The sequence below is a fragment of the Saccopteryx bilineata genome, chromosome 2 (genome assembly GCF_036850765.1).
Source record: "Saccopteryx bilineata isolate mSacBil1 chromosome 2, mSacBil1_pri_phased_curated, whole genome shotgun sequence".
NCBI classification, from domain to species: Eukaryota; Metazoa; Chordata; class Mammalia; order Chiroptera; family Emballonuridae; genus Saccopteryx; species Saccopteryx bilineata.
The window spans coordinates 266,121,888-266,141,046 of record NC_089491.1 but is presented as its reverse complement, the minus strand read 5'-3'; the positions used below and the strand labels follow the sequence as shown (position 1 = coordinate 266,141,046).

The 19,159-nt window shown below is 44.5% G+C and overlaps 1 protein-coding gene across 1 annotated transcript in view; it reads left to right on the top strand.

Annotated features, from left to right (window-relative positions):
- FBXW8 (F-box and WD repeat domain containing 8) overlaps positions 1–19,159 on the top strand; it is a 117,860-nt gene that overhangs the window by 30,675 nt on the left and 68,026 nt on the right. The window contains exon 5 of the mRNA XM_066260489.1: positions 13,278–13,435. Within this exon, the coding sequence (XP_066116586.1) occupies positions 13,278–13,435 (158 nt within the window). The remainder of the gene's footprint in view (positions 1–13,277; positions 13,436–19,159) is intronic.

Sequence of the window (19,159 nt, the reverse complement as noted above, 5' to 3'; positions counted from 1 at the left end):
AAACAGGGTATTTTTACTTATTTCTGTTTACATTCAATATGATTTTGTACTAGTTTCAGGTGTACAGTGTAGAGCAGGAGTCTCAAACTCACGGCCCACGGGCCGCATGCGGCCCGCCGAACAATTTTGTGCGGCCCGCAGACTAATCCACGAAGTTCAAAATATTTTGGATAAAATTAAGTAAGCCCGTGGATTAGTCTGCGGGCCGCACAAAAGCGGCCCGCGAGTTTGAGACCCCTGGTGTAGAGGAACACTTTTCTATGGCTTTTGTTTTGTTGGCCACAATTAAAAAGTTAATTACCTTCCTTGGAGCACTGTAGAACTATTGTTCCAGAAATATTAATGGACCAGGAACCTGGAGTTCTGTCCAAACTGCGGCTGTAGGCTTCTGCCTCTCACGGCTCATGTTTGAGCCCAAGAGCTCACGGTATGTAAGGCTCCTTCCTCTCACCGATTCAGAGATTCTGTGTTAACTGTGAAAGGGACTTGTATCATTCAGGCTTGAAGGGATTACCATGTGTCAGAAAACCTTTGAGGATAGAATGTGGAGATTGGACTGAGGGAGTCATAGAAGAAATTAGAAATAAAGGAGACTTTAATCTCAAAAGCCAATTATGAATTTCTTATCTGGACATGGGCCTGGTGGAAGGCAGGCCAGGCCTTTTTTCCTACCTCCTTGTTCCCTCGGGGCCAGCTCCCCATCACTGATACACCGCACAAAGCGGAGCAACAGCAGAGTTGTGTGGATCGATAAGATGAAACTTGATCTGTGGGTCAGAGAGGCTCCTCATGGCTCCTCTTTCTAAGAGAGCCTTACGTTTATGGCCTAGCATCAGGTACTTCATATCTCGCTTGTATGTAGAGCATCTTGTGTTTATCATTAAAATTTTATCTGGTGGTTACGATGCTTGTTTTCTGGGTCAGATCTTGAATCCCTTTTCATTTGAGACAGCGGTGTTTGTGGTTACCTCATTCCCAATCAATGTTGTATTCACCAGGCTTTCTACAGTTATGTATCTCCAAGGAGCTTCTTAAAGAGACAGTGACCACTTCATCTTTTCTTTCTCTTCTGCTTAGCTTGTATTTCTTGGTTTTTCCCTTCCTTCTGTGTCTTTTTTTTTTTTTTTTTTTTTTTACACAAGTGGAATTTAGTTTGTATAGCTAGAGCTAACCTATGTAACATTTTTGCATTTAAACCTATAAAATATATTTCATAGAATTGATAGAGAACAGAGACTCTTGGAAAATCTCTTGCATCATTTCAATCCTGTGTGTAAATGTTCCTGGTGTGTAGGCATGTTGCTTAGGCCTAGACTGATTTTTATTCAATTAGCCTTACAAGTGACCCAGTCTTGGTGCTTCCTTATTCTTTTCACCCAGACCCAGAGTAGCCCTCAAATGCTCATTCACTCGGACAGTCACCTGAGACTCTCAAGTACCTGCCAGGTGAGCAGGACCTGGCCCCTGCTTGCTCGAGGCTTGCTTTTCCAGCAGAGGAAACGCAGAATTCTCAGGCTTTGATCTTTTGCATTTTGGTCCATCAGTCTTCGCTTCCCTTACAGTCTCGTAGATGATAATTTCCAATTACCTTTTCTTGATGCTCTGAGTCCTTTGAAATCTCATTTCAATCTACTGTTATCCTCATTACTCTCCTCAGTGTACCTTTGGATTTTCTCACACTGTTCTAATTAGTTACCTCTGACCACAGCTTTTTAAAAATGGAAATGTAATTTACAACCATAAAATTCACCCTTTTGTGTGTCAGTGATTTTTGGTATAGTTACAGGGTTGTGTAACCATTGCCATTATCTATGATGAACATGTTTATCACCCCAAGTAGAAACCCAGTCCCTGTTTTTTTTTGTTTTTTTTTTTTCTTTTTCATTTTTCTGAAGCTGGAAACCGGGAGAGACAGTCAGACTCCCGCATGTGCCCGACTGGGATCCACCCGGCACGCCCACCATGGGGCGACGCTCTGCCCACCAGGGGGCGATGCTCTGCCCATCCTGGGTGTCGCCATGTTGCGACCAGAGCCACTCTAGCGCCTGAGGCAGAGGCCACAGAGCCATCCCCAGCACCCGGGCCATCTTTGTTCCAGTGGAGCCTCGGCTGCGGGAGGGGAAGAGAGAGACAGAGAGGAAAGCGCGGGGGAGGGGTGGAGAAGCAAATGGGCGCTTCTCCTGTGTGCCCTGGCCGGGAATCGAACCCAGGTCCTCCGCACGCTAGGCCGACGCTGTACCGCTGAGCCAACCGGCCAGGGCCCAGTCCCTGTTTTTTAAAGCCGACCTTGAGTCTGGCCCCTCCCACTGGCATCTGTAGCACCCTAGCCTATTAACCCCCACATCCCCCACCCCCATCTGCCTTCTCGTAACTCCTGGGGACGTGTTTCACAGTGTCCCCTGAACAGCTTTGTTTGATATTGCTATTTTAACTTCACAGCCACATGTTTTCTTTCCAGTGTGTAAGCATCTTTTAAAACTGCAAGGGCATGTAATATTTCATTCAATGCCCATCGTGCTTATACATCATTTTGTCTGGAGTAAGCATTAAAATTTAATAAACAGGCTGTGCTTTCCCTGCATCCGTGTGCTGCATTATGTGGGAAAATGAAGAAATTCCTAATTTATCTTGTTTGTTCTCTGATTTCTTAGTTTTTTCAACTTAGAATCCTACAGTTGTAAAGCTGGAAGGCACTTTAGAGATGCTCTGCTCCCGGACACTCGTGTTGTGTGAGGTAACAGGCCCAGCGAGGCCCGCTGAGCCTGGGTGGGCACATGTCCTGCACCGCTGCGCTGGGCCTGGCCGCCTCCCCACGCAGGGCCGGCCGGGGCTGCCTCGCCAGCCCTTGCTGGTTGCTCTCACAGCTTCTCTGGTGTAGTGGCATTTTGGTTTGTCTTTTGTGGTGTGCATCTTTCTTTTCTGTTAAAAGTAAAAGCAGCAATAAAGCCATGTTGTTTCTGTGAAACTGCGAGAATGCGGAGAAGGGAAAGCCATCTAAACCTTTGCATGTTAATGCCCCTGTTAAGGGTTTGGTGTTTGTGGTTTATTATTCAGTAGGGTTTATTTATTTATTTATTTATTTATTTCTGAAGCTGGAAACGGGGAGAGACAGTCAGACAGACTCCCGCATGTGCCCTACCAGGATCCACCCAGCACGCCCACCAGGGGCAAAGCTCTGCCCACCAGGAGGCGATGCTCTGCCCCTCCGGGGCGTCGCTCTGCCGCAACCAGAGCCACTCTAGCGCCTGGGGCAGAGGCCAAGGAGCCATCCCCAGCACCCGGGCCATCTTTGCTCCAATGGAGCCTTGGCTGCGGGAGGGGAAGAGAGAAAGAGAGGAAGGGGGGGGTGGAGAAGCAAATGGGCGCTTCTCCTATGTGCCCTGGCCGGGAATTGAACTCGGGTCCCCCGCACACCAGGCCAACGTTCTACCGCTGAGTCAACCGGCCAGGACCTTCAGTAGGTTTTTAATATATATTTTTACATAAAATAATTACAGCCTACATTACATTTTTGGCATTTTTACCTCACTAAACTGATGAAGTTTTTCATGTCATTACAAACTTTTTATTATATTCTTTGATTTGTTGCAAAAGAGCCTACGAAATAATTAAATCTTAATTTACTTATTCATTTTCTAGTACTGGACATTAAAGTCATTTCTTGTGTTTTGTTATTATAAAATGTGAATATATTCTGTATAGAAGTTTGCAGATTTTCCCCCCTTTTTAGTACTATAAGTCTTTTGTATTTAAAAACTATAAAATACATGCTTATTGTAGAAACTTTGAATTCCATGAAAGTGTGTGGAGTAAAGAGTTAAAAGTTCTTCCACTGTCCTCCCTAATTTAATTGTTTTTCTAGGCTAGAGTCCCATAAGTGGAAGTAATGGATTTAGAAGAACAAATTTTTAGACTTTCCAGGTAAAATTATTTTAAATGGCCTCATAACCCTCAACTTCTTTCCAACTTAACTTTTTGGTTTAAAGTGTCTAAATCTGCTTTCTGTCTATACCAGAAGTAACCAGAGTTCATGGCCCTCCATTACTATTCACACCTTCACCTCCTGCCGTCTGACTTCCATCCAGCCCTTCCATGGAGCCACACTCTCACAGGCCACGTGTGGTCACAGACCATGGCCTTTTGTTGCACCATCCCCTTCAGCTTCTTGGCACTATCTGATCTTGTTGACTGGACTCCTCTTAAAATGTGGAGACCAGGCGTTGAACAGCCTCAGCACCCAGGGAACTTGGAGGGATGTGTGTGCGGAGGGAAACTCATGCTTTCAGGACGGCACTTTGAGCTTTCTTGTGCATCTTTGACCTGCTCACCCCCTGCCTGGCCCTCCCCTGGCCTTGCTGAGTTCTCATTTGGCCCCTTAGCAGTGACAGGCAGATTCCCAGAAAATACCTAAGGAAGTTGTTTTCTTTATTGGTTAGGTAAGTGCAGTTCCTTCAACCATGACTAAGTCATTCAAACAACCATTACTTTGATTTTTGAGCTAAAATTTCCTGTTTCTTTAACTTGAGAAAAATTTGTGTTGCAAAGCCACCAATCTCTATAATAAACCACCTGTCTGTCTGTCTGTCTCAGAATTCAGCCTCTGCATTTTACAGGGATATGATATCACCCCGGAAATATCGTGAGGTTCAGTGTGTGCTTTCCTCATGTTTCCAGAAAGAGATGTTATCTAGAAATTTGGTTGATAATAAGTGATTAGAAAGGGTGGTTTTTGTTTGTTTGTTTCTTTGTTTTATTTTGGGTTTTGGTAGAGACAGTTCTGAGAATTTTAGAAGGCTTTTCAAATTATGTTTATCATTGAGGAAAGAGTAGGGCCTAGGAGAGAAAGCACCCCTGCCCGGCTTCGTGGAGCCTGGACTCTCTCTTGTTCCCCACGTGTGCTCTGGACCAGAAGAGTGTTAAAAACAAATGACCTCATGAGTTCAGAAAGGTCCCATTTTAAAACCTGAGATGCAGGTCTAGGTGTCCTTTGCCAGAAGCATATCTGCTTTACCGCCACCTAGTGAGGGAGAGCATCTCAGGTACAACTTACAGGAGGAAGGCAGACCTGGGCGCACCAGAGGCCTTGAGCCAGCTCTGTTAAACAGTTATACCATCACCTCACCAAAAGCTTTTATCAGATGCCCAGGCATATGGTGGAGTTTGCAATAAATTCCCTCCTCATTATTTCTTAAGATTCATAAATGTGGAGTGTGTCAGTTTGCATAAGAAAGCACATTTTCCGTTTACACTGTAGAACCATCTCCCTCTACTTTTGGTTTAAAAAACTATCAGGCACCCTCTTCGTATTTTGGTTTTTCTCAATATTCCTAAGAGTTTTTCTCCCTCGTTTTTCACTGATATCTGCTTTTTTAGGGTACAGTCCCCACCTTTACTGGGACAGTGACTATGTTCATGTTTTTCCAATGCCAGCTGTGGTTGGAAGGGGAAGTGTATCACTTAATGTTGCAAAATATTAGCTCTCTTCTTTCACTGAAAATATCAGTTGTCGCAGATGAAATGCACTGGATGATGCATTTTCATCCATCTTCATTCCCTTTGAAGCAAGTGTGGCCAGGTAGACACGTGACAAAGCTGCGGCCCCTCTCTCTGGCAGCAACATGACCTCTTCTGTCATTCTGGCTTTCATTTTCATCATCTGTCTGCCCACACAATTTGGACATCAGAGGCAAGAGGCTTTCCAGTCTCCCTCAGACATGAAGCAAAATTCTGAGCTTCTAGTTTATATGTGCAAAATTATTATTTTTGTTTTGTTTTGTTTTGTTTTGTTTTTTCTGAAGCTGGAAACGGGGAGGCAGTCTGACAGACTCCCGCATGCGCCCGACCAGGATCCACCCGGCATGCCCACCAGGGGGCGATGCTCTACTCATCCGGGGGGTCGCTCTGCCGTGACCAGAGCCACTCTAGTGCCCGGGGCAGAGTCCACGGAGCCTGGGCCATCTTTTGCTCCAATGGAGCCTCAGCTGTGGGAGGGGAAGAGAGAGACAGAGAAGGAGAAGGGGAGGGGTGGAGAAGCAGATGGGCGCCTCTCTTGTGTGCCCTGGCCGGGAATCGAACCCGGGACCTCCGCACGCCAGGCCGACGCTCTACCACTGAGCCAACCGGTCAGGGCCTATATGTGCAAAATTTGAATTCAGATTCTGATTGGTTCGGTTTGCCCAGTGGCAGTTAAAGTGAAATGTTATCATTGTTTATAGTTTAGAAGTGTTAGAAACTATCAGTTCAGATGTAGGCATGCATCTAAGATAACTTGAAATACCTTGCTTTTAGCCATTTTTTACTCCAGTTATTCTAGTAATTAAAAATGGGCCTTTGTATTGACCACGCACCAGGCCAAAATATGGCTTCGATCTGAGATAGTGTATATTTGCCCCGAATTTTAAAATATTTTCTATTCAGGAACTGAAGGCCTCAAGGACAGTGTTTTTAAGGCTCTGCTAGTTCCATGTGAATGTATAAAAAATGATTAATACCTAGGACTACTTTGAGGCTCTTCAGATAACAAATTTTTAAAAATATATACTGGTAATAAAAGTTGCGTTAGAGAAATGTCACCCCATATTTATACTTACTAAGGACATACTTTCTTTTTCCTTAAAAAAACAAACTAAAAAACAACTTTTTCTCTTAACAGTTTTTTCTTTCAGCCTTGTTTTGTATTGATTTTGTGCTGCTACTTATTATGACATTGGGCTGCTTCCCATAAGGAATTTGATCATTACGTGTTAGGGACCTCTTTTTAAAATAACTTTTAAATTTATTTATTGTCTGCTCTGAGGTATACATGCTCTTCTGGTAAATAAGTCTGAGGTAAGATATTGATAAGAGATGGGAGGAGAGCATTACATTTATTATATATCCTTAATGAAGGAGCTACAGAATATCCTTAATAAATACTGGTGAACTCATGACTGCATTTATCCATCGCTGGTCCTCCAAGGAGTCATGGGAAGGGCCACAGCTACAATAACTCTGCATAATCATCATTGACTCTGGCTCTATTGATTGTGATTAACCAAGATGTATGGAAAACAGTTTTAAGTGTGTAGTGCATGGATCTCGTAAGGTCCATTAAGATGTTCATTATTTTTCAATTGATGCGTCTTAAGCCGCACTTGATGTCTGCAGGAGTGCATTTCCACAGAAAGACTGCACTTCGGGACCGAGGTCATTTTGTTAATTGCATAATACAACACAGCCATGTTTCATAGAAAACAGTAAATACTCTTGATTTCATTGATTTGTAATCTTTGGTATTCCTAATGAAAGTATTGGAGTATGTGAATAGGTCTTAAAACCCCCCATGTGTTCAGGGAATAAATGTGTCTTGAAATGTGGGTGCTGTCCTTCTTGGAGCCTCGGCCTAATTGCCCTGTGGGCTTTACACCACTTCATCTCATATGTTTACACCAGTAGAGTCACTCCTTTAGCATTTATAAGCACACGTGAGTGCTGCGGAGGCACCCCTTGCTTGTGGCAGGTTAACATCACTAGCTCACAGGCACACTGAAGGGTACAATTATAGGTGGGTACAGGACAACATGGAGGGTGGTAGAGTTAAGGGACGAGCAGGGCACCAGAACACGCTGGGAGAGGCACCTTGTACAGGCTCCGAGTCGGCCTGGGTTTCTCCTGGGAAGTGACTTCTCAGCTGAGTCTGGAAGGATGACTGGGAGTTGGCCAGGTAGGGTTTAGTGTGGGGCAAAGGTGAGATAACTTGTCCAGATGCTGCCGCTCCTCACTCCCATACCGATGCTGGCATTGTAACTCATTACAGCACTTGTTGTCCTGTGAGCTGGATGGAATAGAGCTTCAGAATCCTTCTCAACACAGGGCTATAGGCAGCCGCTACCAATTTAATGCATCTGACATGCAGTGAAACCTTTTGCTGTTCCGGGTCTGTGGCCTCCTAGCAAGGTTCCTTTTGGCTGCTGTGAGTACCTGATCAGAATAGAATCGTGACTTTGTTTGGGGTGGGCTGGTGAGTATGGCCCTGTAGAGGTAATTTTACCCCCCACTCTGTATGTCCTCCCACCTCTCTTGTGAGGCAGGTGTGGGAGGCCCCGTGCCCTGCCCTGCCACACCCCTCGTTAGCGCCCTGTGCTGTTGCTGGTTTCTTGCCTTCCAGTTGAGATACAGGGGTAGAATTGATGAGTCAGGTCAGTGGCTGTGTATGTGTCCTGCAAGCCTGAGTCACAATGTTGAAAACTATAAATTACTTATATTGCACTTAAATGGGGACGGTGCTTAAAAGCTGTATTATTTAAAAGCACTGTTATCCAGGGAGGTGGAGGGGCTCACTGGCTCAGCAGCAGACTGAAAAAGCCCAAGAATTGTTTTGATCCCAAAGGTGCCACTAAAATGTTCCCTGTGACCTTGCCTAAGTCTCTTAACCTTTACTTCCAGCGTTCTTAAATAAAAACACCCCCACCCAGGTTATTCTGTAGAGTCTTAAAAAAATTGTTTTTAGCAAAGATGAGCTGGTACCTGGAAGCCAAATGGAACCATGCCGCCCCCCCCCCCCCCCCCCTGCTGGACATTTATACGAGAAGAAAGGTTAGAGGTTGTTTTTAGGTTGTCCGTCTTCCTTCTTTTCCTCTGGTCTTTTAGTCCAAACCAGTAGTCTGTTTATTGGATACTTACTAGTTAATGAAAGCTCTTTGGTGATAAATCATTTTAAATTGGCCATTGCTCTGGCGTGCTGAGCTTGAGAGAGGCTCTCTTCCCATTCTTTCAACAAAAAATCAGCTGTGGTCTCTGACCTATTTATTTGGAGGTAAACTCAGCCTTGCCAAGCGTAAAAAAAGATCGGGAAGGCATACAGTTCCACTGGCCCGTGCCCTGGGCTGGGACAGCCTTACTCATTTGGAAAAGGCTTCTCTTTCAGTTTTTCTTTAGTGTTCTTACATCAGCTCTTACATTAGTTGCAGTTGTACTTTGCACAGGCACTAATTAAAGCGCCATCAACATTGGGGTCCAAAGGCTTACTGACAATGCAACTGTCATAGTGGTGTCTTAATTGGTTGAGTGTAATTGTCATTAGGCAGCGCTAAAGACATCTGGAGCTCTGGAGAAAAATCAACTTTTTTTTCCCCTACCTTGTTTCATTACAGTTCTTGCTGCGCTCCTGGCCAGTGTTGGTGAGTGCTTTGAGGTCACATTTAGGATTTGGTTTAGGTCCCTCTGCTCCAACCAATGTTTACCCTTGTGAGAATGTCTGTTTCTTTAGCATGGAGCCTGACCACCACCGCTTTTACCTGTGTTAGATTTCAGAACCTATAGCTGAGCCATCATACAGAAATAGAATATTTTTTCTCTGTTTCCATCATACGATAGACATGCAGTCTCTTACATTTTGCTTCCTGAGTCATTTTGCAGCAAGACATTTGTGTTATCATGTTCTTTGGTCATAAAGAATAAAATTAATTTAAATGGATATCTATGGAAAACTTCATGTTTACAGAAATAATTTAGCTTATCCTCTGTTTTAGAGATTTTAATCAGTTTGGACCACACCAGTTGAATTGTTACTTGTGTCCCATCCAAGTACTAACCAGGCCCGACCCTGCTTAGCTTCCGAGATCAGACGAGATCGGGCGCGTTCAGGGTGGTATGGCCGTAGACAAATTGTTACTTGTGGATACCCCTTTCAGTCACCGTTTATTTATTATTAGCCTTGTAAGGCACTGTGATGGAGGCTGTGTCATTGAAGTGCAGCCTTCATGAGGACTTTGTAGTCAGATTGAGGAGACGTAGCATGAACCCCATTTCTTCAGATATGGGGCACAGTAGTTAAGTCAGAGGATTCATGGAGGAGGAGGGCCTTTGCTAGACCTTGGAGAGTGGTAGGCTTAGGGTAGGTCTGAGGTTCTTGGCCTTGGATGCATATTGGAAATGGTAATGTCTGGTTCCACCCCCAGAGAGTCAGATTTAATTGATCTAGGGGGGGAGGTCCTTGGAGATTGGGAGTCTTAAAAACATCCCAAATGATTCTGTAATGAGCAGTCATGGTTAAGACCCACTGGATTGGGTCGTGAGGAGGGGAGGTGCTCCAGAAAGATGGGTACTGTGAGCCGGAGTTCAGAGGCAGAGCGTTTGGAAGTCCGTGAGTGGCTGGCCTGCCTGGGGGCTGTCTCATGCTGAGAGGAGTGGGAAACGAGGCTGAGGAGAAGTGGATGCTGGTTTGTGGTGCGTCCTTAGTGCTGGCTAGTAGTGAAAATTTCATTCTGTAGGGTGAAGGCCTGAGTACTTACAGAGGGCTTCCTAGGTGTCCAGTGCTCTTCTGGCCTGACTGCTCCGGTCATTGATGTGTGCTGTGAGCAATCCCAGCCCCTGACTGTAGCAGTGTGTAGGTGCATGGGCGAGACGCACAGTCAGGTAATCACACAAATTGCCAGGAGGGTGAGTCTAGGCTGCTGTCATGGTGTAGATCATAGGACACATGGCCCAGTGTGGAGAGTAAGGGAGAAAAAGAGGGAGTTCATGGACTCAGGTATTTTAAAGGACTTGGCTTGCACATGGTTGACTAAAGGTGGGAGAGGCTTGACAGTAGAGGGGTTTGAACATACACAGCAATGTGGTTGGTGGGAAAAACCCCCAAAACAGGCAAGCAAGGAATTCAACAACAGGCTGGTTTGGTGGTGAACTGAAACTTAAAAAAAGTTTTTTAAATTAATTTATTGATTTGAGCCCTGGCTGGATAGGTTGGTTGGTTAGAGTGTTGTCCTAATATGCAAAGGTTGCGAGTTTGATCCCCAGTCAGAGCACATTACAGAAAGAGATCAATGTTTCTGTCTCTCTCTTCCTTCCTCTCTCTCTAAAATCATAAGTAAAAAATTTTAAAACATGCAGCTGGCCTCACACAGCCTCACACCTCCCTCCTTTAATTGTCAAAACAGCTCCTAAGAATGGACCACACTGATTTGCCTTTAAACTTTTTGACTGATTTGAGAGAGGGAGGGAAAGAGAAAGAGAGAGATATCTCAGTTTGTTCCACTTATTTATGCATTCATTGATTGGTTCTTGTATGTGCCCTGACTGGGGATCAAACCCACAAGCTTGCCTTATCAGCAGTGTTCTAACCACCCTAGCACCTGGCCAGGGCTGAAACTTTTTGAAGAGAGCATTTATTTAGCTTTAGGCCTGTGGAGTTGCAGCGTGCATGTGTGGGACAGCTTCCTGGGACAAAAGGCTGTTGGGAGCCTGTGAACCCAGTAACAGAGTGCTCCTCTCTGTGCACTCTGCCCTCCCTGTCTCTCCTGCAAGTGATGAGAGAGAGCCACACACTGCATTTCACACTTCACGGTGCTGTGATGTGGCAGTTTTTCAAGTTTGTTTGGTGTGGTTGCTTTACCCGGGAACTCATTATGTAAAGGAGACTGGGGGTCAGGTGGAGCTTGGCCACTAAAATTCTCTTCTCTGTACCCTCTGCTCCTCACTGAGACCCCTAAGGGATGCCACTGGGACCACATGAAGACCATGGATGTGGTCCCACATGCAGGTAATAAAAAGTGGAGGGACTGAGACCGATGCTTTGAAAGGAAGTACATTTTCCTGGTTTGCGCACTCCCCCTTTTCTCCATGTTCCTTAGCTCTCTGAATCCCTGAGTTCCCTTTCTTAGTCTTTATTTTACTCCCCTTCTCTGAATTTCTCAGAGGCATTGCCATTTTTCTCTTTTCTGAATTGGCTAGTTGCTTTCACTTAAAATTTAACCTTAAGAATCTACTCATACACAGTCTAGAAATCCAAACATGTTATCTCTGTTCAGTGTCTCTAGCTGAGCAAGTGGCCTTACTCCAGGGATCCCCTGAGTCGTTGTCAGGGTGCCAGGGGTGAGCCTGGAAGATGGGTGCAAAGGGGTGTGTGTTCTTATCTGGGGTTCCTCCTTCAGAAGGGAGACCAGGAACCCTGTTTGGCGGGTCCGGGGGCCAGCAGCCATGCTTCAGCTCCGGCGGTGGTGATATCGACATCCGCCCTTGCTTTGCGTCGCCAGGCTTAGTGACACTCGTGGAGGGAGCGTTTCTGTTTACTGGATGGTCAGCGGTCAGACAGGCCCATCGGGCCAGTTTGGCTCTGGACATGTGCGTTGTCCAGATACTGTCTGCGGAGAGAGAACCAAACTCTCCCATCTAGAGAACTTGTTACAGAATGATCTTTGAATCATACCCTATATGATTTTACTGTCGATTAATAACTTGAGAGGAAGACTACTTCCTACATTGAGTAAACGAAGCACCTCTGAATCAGAGTATTCTTATTTTCTTTATTAAGAAACTCATATATAAGAAATTGATCTATAACTACTTCATAATGAATCATGTCATAGATTTCAGTAATTAAATCTCAGAGGTTATCTTGTTCAACTCGGCACTGACGTGGGATCAAAGAAAGCCTGAAAGGACGGACGGTGCCTGGGCCTCAGGAAGACTGCGATCCCCTTAAATTGTCTGCCCATCTTTGTGTCTGTGTGGGTGCATTGTGAGACTCTTAAAAACATTTCTGATGGGCCTCCCACAGCTGCTGCATGTGTGAAACAGACCTGGAGTTGCAGATGTGAGTGCCCCCTCGTCATCTGGCCAGGCCGTTCTCCTCGCAGTGTTGTGTTGGAGTGGGCTCTGGCCCTGCCTCAGCTTTGATGGAGAATGTCGTTTGTTGGGGTGGCAGTAGTCATAGCAGAGAGCGAGGGCTCCTGTTTTCTAAGCGGGCAGCACCGGGAGTGTTTCAGCAAGAGCTCTCAGGAGGAGCAGCGCTTTCTGGCTGCTAAAGGCAAGATTTCATTGTTTCAGCAATCAGTCTAGGACTTTAATCAGTCACATCTGATGCCTGCATGAGGTATTGGAAAGCTGTGCCTGTTAGCCCATTAGTCCCTCGTTTCTTTCTCTCTGCCTGTCTTTCCTGTGTGTATGTAAGCACATTTCTGCTTGTGATCACTTTACTGGGAGAACTTAAGGTAGCAGATGGGTGATTATAGGGAAAAAGGACAAACGGAGATCTCCATACCCTGTTTTTTATAGTATAGAGCTCTCCTTTGAAATTGTCACCATCGCGCTATAAGAATGTGAAAGGCATTCACAGCCTTTCTGTTACCCAGCTGACTTTTACTCCTGTAGGAGTTACTCAGCTAAGCAGCGTTGCAGGAGCAGTCCCACACCAATTCAGTCTCCCTCCTCTGTTGTTGTAAGGTCTCCGCGTTTTCTCCTCTGTGGCCCGCCCTGCTCTTCTGTCTCCACTTGGAACCCACCATGTCCTTCTTTTCCAGATACACATCAGGGGACGTGAGGGTGTGGGACACTCACACCTGGGACTTCCAGGCCCCCTTCCTGGACGCAGAGGACGAGGAGGACGACCCTGCAATGCAGCCATATGTCTCCTTTGTGAGGGTAAACCGCTGGCTGGCCGTGGCGGCTTATGAGGATGGTAAGTAACTGCAGCCCTCCTCCCTATTAAGGAAAAAAAAGCTTTACAAATATTAAGCAGCTGTGGCCGGCTCCCCCACCCCCAACCCCTGTAATCCCTTATATATATACACATGGACACACACGCATGTTCACACTCAGACACTCACTCTTGCCTTTATGTGAAGAATTGGCCAATAACCTTCAGTACATTAGTAGGCATTGGAACACAGCACCCATTATAACTGGTGTTTAATTCCTGCTGGAAACGTCGGACTGGGTGTTAGTGCCAGACACGGGGCCGGCCAAGCCGTCTTAAGCGAATATCTTGTTTGGTATAAAATATTAAATATACTTGGCCTACTTTTCCTTCAGTCCCTGCCTGGGCCAAAGGGAAGAGTGGAAAGGGGCAGACATAGATAATCTGTTGACAAATACAGAAATAGTAAACTGAAAGTCAGTGCCTACCTTTTCCTGGCTCTTACCTACCAATTTATGGTAATATGTTGTCTCTCTGGGACTGGTGGTTTTTGTGTGTGAGCAACTGTGGATTACAGAAGTAGGTAAGAACAATCTGAAATAGAAACACTTGACATTTTATAGCTAATAGGAATAACAGTTTCGATGGCCAGGGATAGCCGGTACTCCTACCTGGTACTTTGAACTTCCATTGTGGTGTAAGTTTGCATCTCTGAAAGCAGTGTTTCCCCACTCGCCTGAAAGTTGGACCACAATGCACTTCAGAATGTCAGTGTTCATGTCATGGCATCATTGCAAATCCTCAGAGTTAGAGTAACATTATTGGATAGCTCAGGTGGACAAAACCATAGTAAAGTAGGTAATGGGGAATTTTATAGCTGTATGCCATTGAAAAATAAAAATTAGGGCTGAAATCTTGGAAGTATTTTTATTTTAGTATTTTAACAACATGAACTCTATTCTTTTGGTTTGACATTAGTAGACACCATTGATGGATTTTTTTTTGGCCTCTAGAAATTCAGCTAAGCTGGGGTTCTTTTGGTGCATGATAGTTGATATCTGTTTATTGAAGTGTCCTGGGTGTTCTGGGTAGATAAAATACGAGCAGCTTGAGTGTGTTTGCTCCTTTCCAAATGATCAATGAGTTTTTTAAACAACGATGTAAAGGATATCGGACTTTTAAGTTAGAATCATACAGTTTCAGAATTATCTAGTAGCTGCCCATGCCACACATACATGTGCACACATGCACATTTTTCTTCAGATGGGGAAACTGAGGTCCAAAGCTGCCAGCTGAGTAATTTGCATGAGGATGAGTCATCAGTCAGTGGTGAACCCAGAACTGGGGTTGTGTGTCCAGGCCCATGCATGGTTATGTAATAGGAAACACAGAGACACTTATGGACACATGCACCTGACTGACTTGTACCCTGTGGCTCGCATCTTGTGAACTGGAAAACACAGCTTGAGGTGATGTGTGAGTGTGGCACGGGTTTTATACTGTTGGCTACAATTGTCTTTGTCACCCTGTTCCCAGCTGTGGCGCAGAAACATTGGGGAACCGTGTAGATAGGCTAGAGAAACTACTTTCTTCCATTAATACTTGACACACAATTGCCAAAGTGTATTTTAAATACTTGGTCTAAAAAATTTCACAGTTAAAATTCAGATACAGAGCATAAAAGTACGAAATGTAGAAGAAAATGAATCCAGAAAGAACTTGAAGTGCCCCTCCTGGTCCTCCGACTCGAAGTTCCCTCCACGGTGTACATGTAGGTCCTGCTCGAGGACTTCTTTGCACCTTGCTTTCTTCCTCAAACAGTGCATATCGGTGCCTTCCTGTCTTAGCACTTACAGGGGAACCTCCTTCTTCCTGTGCAGTATTGCACTAGCTGGCTGTGCTGTAATTTACTTACTAGGGCCCTTAGTGATGCACATCTGGATTGCTTGTTTTTTGTTTGTTTGTTTGTTTGTTTGTTTGTTTGATTTTTCTGAAGCTGGAAACGGGGAGGCAGTCAGACAGACTCCCGCATGCGCCCAACCAGGATCCACCCGGCATGCCCACCAGGTGGCGATGCTCTGCCCATCCGGGACTTCGCTCTGTCGCGACCAGAGCCACTCTAGTGCTTGGGGCAGAGGCCAAGGAGCCATCCCCAGCACCCAGGCCATTTTTTGCTCCAATGGAGCCTCAGCTGCGGGAGGGGAAGAGAGAGACAGAGAGGAAGGAGAGGGGGAGGGGGTGGAGAAGCAGATGGGCGCTTCTCTTATGTGCCCTGGCCGGGAATCGAACCCGGGACTTCCGCACGCCAGGCCGATGTTCTACCACTGAGCCAACCGGCCAGGACTGGATTGCTTGTTTTTGTTATTAAAAACGGTGCTGCAAGCAGTTGCCTTGAACTGATATCATGGTGGACTTCTGCAGGTGTGTCCATGAGGTAACTGACGAGTAATTCCCGGGTTGGAGGTAAGATTGCCAAATTGCTCTCCGAAAAGGTGCCACCAGTTTATAGTCTCACCAGAAATATACGAGAGTGACTGTTTCCTCATGCCTATTGGGTAGGTGGAAATGGTGTCTCGCTGTTGTTTTTCTCTGTAGTTATGTGTAAGCATCTTTTCATTGTATTTCTATCTCTGCAAATGGCACATTCCTATCTTTTCCCATTTTTCTTCAGTTTATCTTTTCTGGTTAAAAAGAAAGGACTAAGGACTATTTCAAATATCTTTTCAATTTGTCATCTATTCTGGACTTTGTGATTTTTAGAAGATAGTTGTGTGTGTATGTGTGTGAGGAGTTGGTTTTAATTTGTAATTTAATATTTTTGACTAAGTATACATTTTTTAGGGATGTAAAGTTAAACTAATACAAACAACTAATAACACAATGAAAATGTATTGAGAAGTCTTGCATCTGTTCATTTTTGGCCACTCCATTCTAAAGCAACCACATATGTATAGTTTGTTATCGATCCTTCCAGTATCTCTGCATTGTAAGGATAAGCAAACATGAGTATCAATTTTTATTCCCCCTTTTTTAAACAAAAGATGATGAACTACCCTAATACTCCATAACTTGGCTTTTTTCACTTAATGACATATCTTTTTTATTGCATAAATTTGATATGTAACATTGTGTAAGTTTAAGGTATATAATGTGTTACTTTCATACATTTAAATAGTGTAATATGAGTACATTGTTGTCATACTTATTTTATTACATAATTATAATACAACATTATTGTCAAAATTCATTGTATTATGCATTAGAACCTTATGGCTCATTTGCTGCTTGTTATAAGTTCGTACCTTTAAACACCATCAGTCTTTTCCTCTGGTAATCAGCCACCATTTTACTGTCATCTTACAGGAGTTACTTCTTTAGAGTCCAAATATAAGTGATTATACAGTAGTACTTGGCTTTCCCTTTCTGACCTTTCTCACTTAGCATATATTCAAGTTTCATCTGTAAGGTTGCAAATAGCAGGATATCGTCCTTTCTTGTGGCTAAGTAACGTTCTGTTGTCTGTATGTACCATGTATTTTTTTATCCTTTCATCCATTGGTATGCATTTGGGTTGTTTCCATATCCTGGCTATTGTGAATAATGCTGGGATACACGGTGACCTATCTTGAGAGGGTGTCCATGACCATGTGTACAGAATATATTTCTTTTCCATAGCTGCATAGTATTCCATTGCACAGGTATTACTGTTCATTACACAATCCCTTATTGAGGAACAGTTGTATTGTTTCTGATCTTTTGCTGTTATGGTGTTGTAGTGAAAGCCTTGTATTTGTGACATTTCATGTAGGCCTAGGAAGGATAGTTTCCTATAAAAGTGCAAATGGGGTTATATTCTTTTGCACACGTACCAGCAAGGTATGCAGGTGTGCTCATTTTCTTTCAGTTTTATCAGTGGAGTATGTTTCAAATGTTTAGGTATTTGTCACTTTGATAGATAAGAAATGGTATCCAAATGTTGCGATTTACATTCTCTTAGTGTGAGAAGTTGAAATTTTTTCACATGTGTAGGTGCTTCTTGTAAGTCTTTTTCTTCTAGTTTTCATATTTCAATCTTGATCAATGTAGAGTCCATCCTGGGATGGTATGAGGTGTGAATTCAAGTGTATCCTTTTCCAGCATCTCTTTTTGGAAAGCCCATCCCTGCCTCCCTGGTTGGAGGTGTTTTTAGATATGAATTTTCTTAGTCTTTCAGTCTGTTTCTGGATGTTAAGTGCTAGTCCAGTTCCGATTGTTCACATTGACACTGTCATGTTTGTCTGTCGTGTCCTTTTGGGTTTCACACCATGCTCTCTGGGGAATAGTCCCTACTAGAGGCAAAATCCACAGGACTTTGGCTGCATTGTTCACACTGAAATCTTCGGTTTGTCTCACATTCCTTTTGGTATTAGGATTGTTTCTCTGATAAGAACTCTTGTGTTTTCTTGTGTCTCTGTCATTCTGAGCTTGTTTTACCAGTTTGATCGGGGTTGTTACTATTTCTGAGATAAACAACAACTTCTCACTTTTCCCCCAGACCTCAGGTGGCATTGCCTTTGGTTTCACTCAGTTTAACATATTGTCACCGTGATATTTATACCAACGTATTTGTGAGTAGCTACTTCTGGGCAAAGACAGATTAAAAGAATCAAATGTACATTTTTATATCGCTCCTCCCAGGAGCAGCGAACAGGCCTCAGATAGCACAGGGCGGAAAGGAAACTTACCTTGTGGGGTCTGTTGTATAAAATTTGTAACTGTGCCCCACAGAAGAGAAAAATTAGATACTCAAGTGAGTTAATGGACTTTAGCTGCTGATTGTGCTGAAGGGAAGCTCGGTAGCCATTGAAACCCCTGGATGGTCAGCCCTAGAGGGGAGATGGAAAGGGCTTTGGGAGAAATGAGTCTCCCTTCCTCTTGCTCAGCCTCCTCGCCCTGCAGGAACACTACACCCACAGGGGGTGTTGAGATTTGGCAAGGTGATCCACAGTTGTGATTTTTTGAATTCCAACCCACTGGCCTCATATTTCTTCTGCCTTGTTTCCGATTGTCAGCATTGGCCCTCCTCCAGTTTGATTTTTACCACTAATTGTGTTGCACGTTACCGTACTGAAATGAATCAAATCAAAATGCTTTTCCTGGAGCATTAGATAAAGCAGGCGAAGGTTCTGAGTAATGAGCAGATGCTGCTAATGCAGGGACAGTGGGAGACCTTGCCAGGACTCCATCTGCTCCGTGCTTGCCTGCCTCTGGCCTTGAGCCACCGCATTAGGGAATGGCAGTGTGCTGGAAACCTACTCCCTGTTCATAAAGTTGGTCTTGAAAACTCACTCTTTGGAGAGAAATGGGATTATACACTTCTGAGGTGCATAGAAGTTCTTGTTTGTCCCCCCCAACTGGGGACAGGAGAGACAAGACGCCGTGCGTATTAGCACGTTGAAACCTAGATGGGACAGCCAACAGTCGTCTTTCTTTGGTGCCACCAACTAGGGCAAAGTGCTTATCCACTCCTGCAGCACTGCCAGTGCAGTTGTCTGACACACACAGGCTCCATTGTCCATACAGTGCCAACCCGGGCTGAAGTGACTCAGATTGCTCATGTTGTGACATATTCACAGTGGACAGGAGTGGGTCTCCCGGGCTTCCTGTGAGCGCTGAGCAGCAGGACTGCAGTTTAGTCAGGCAGCTGTGGAGACTAAATTTAAGTTGAGTAAAAATCAGCTCTTGATAATTTTGCTTCTGTGTCTTGTTTGTATGTGGATGGTGGCA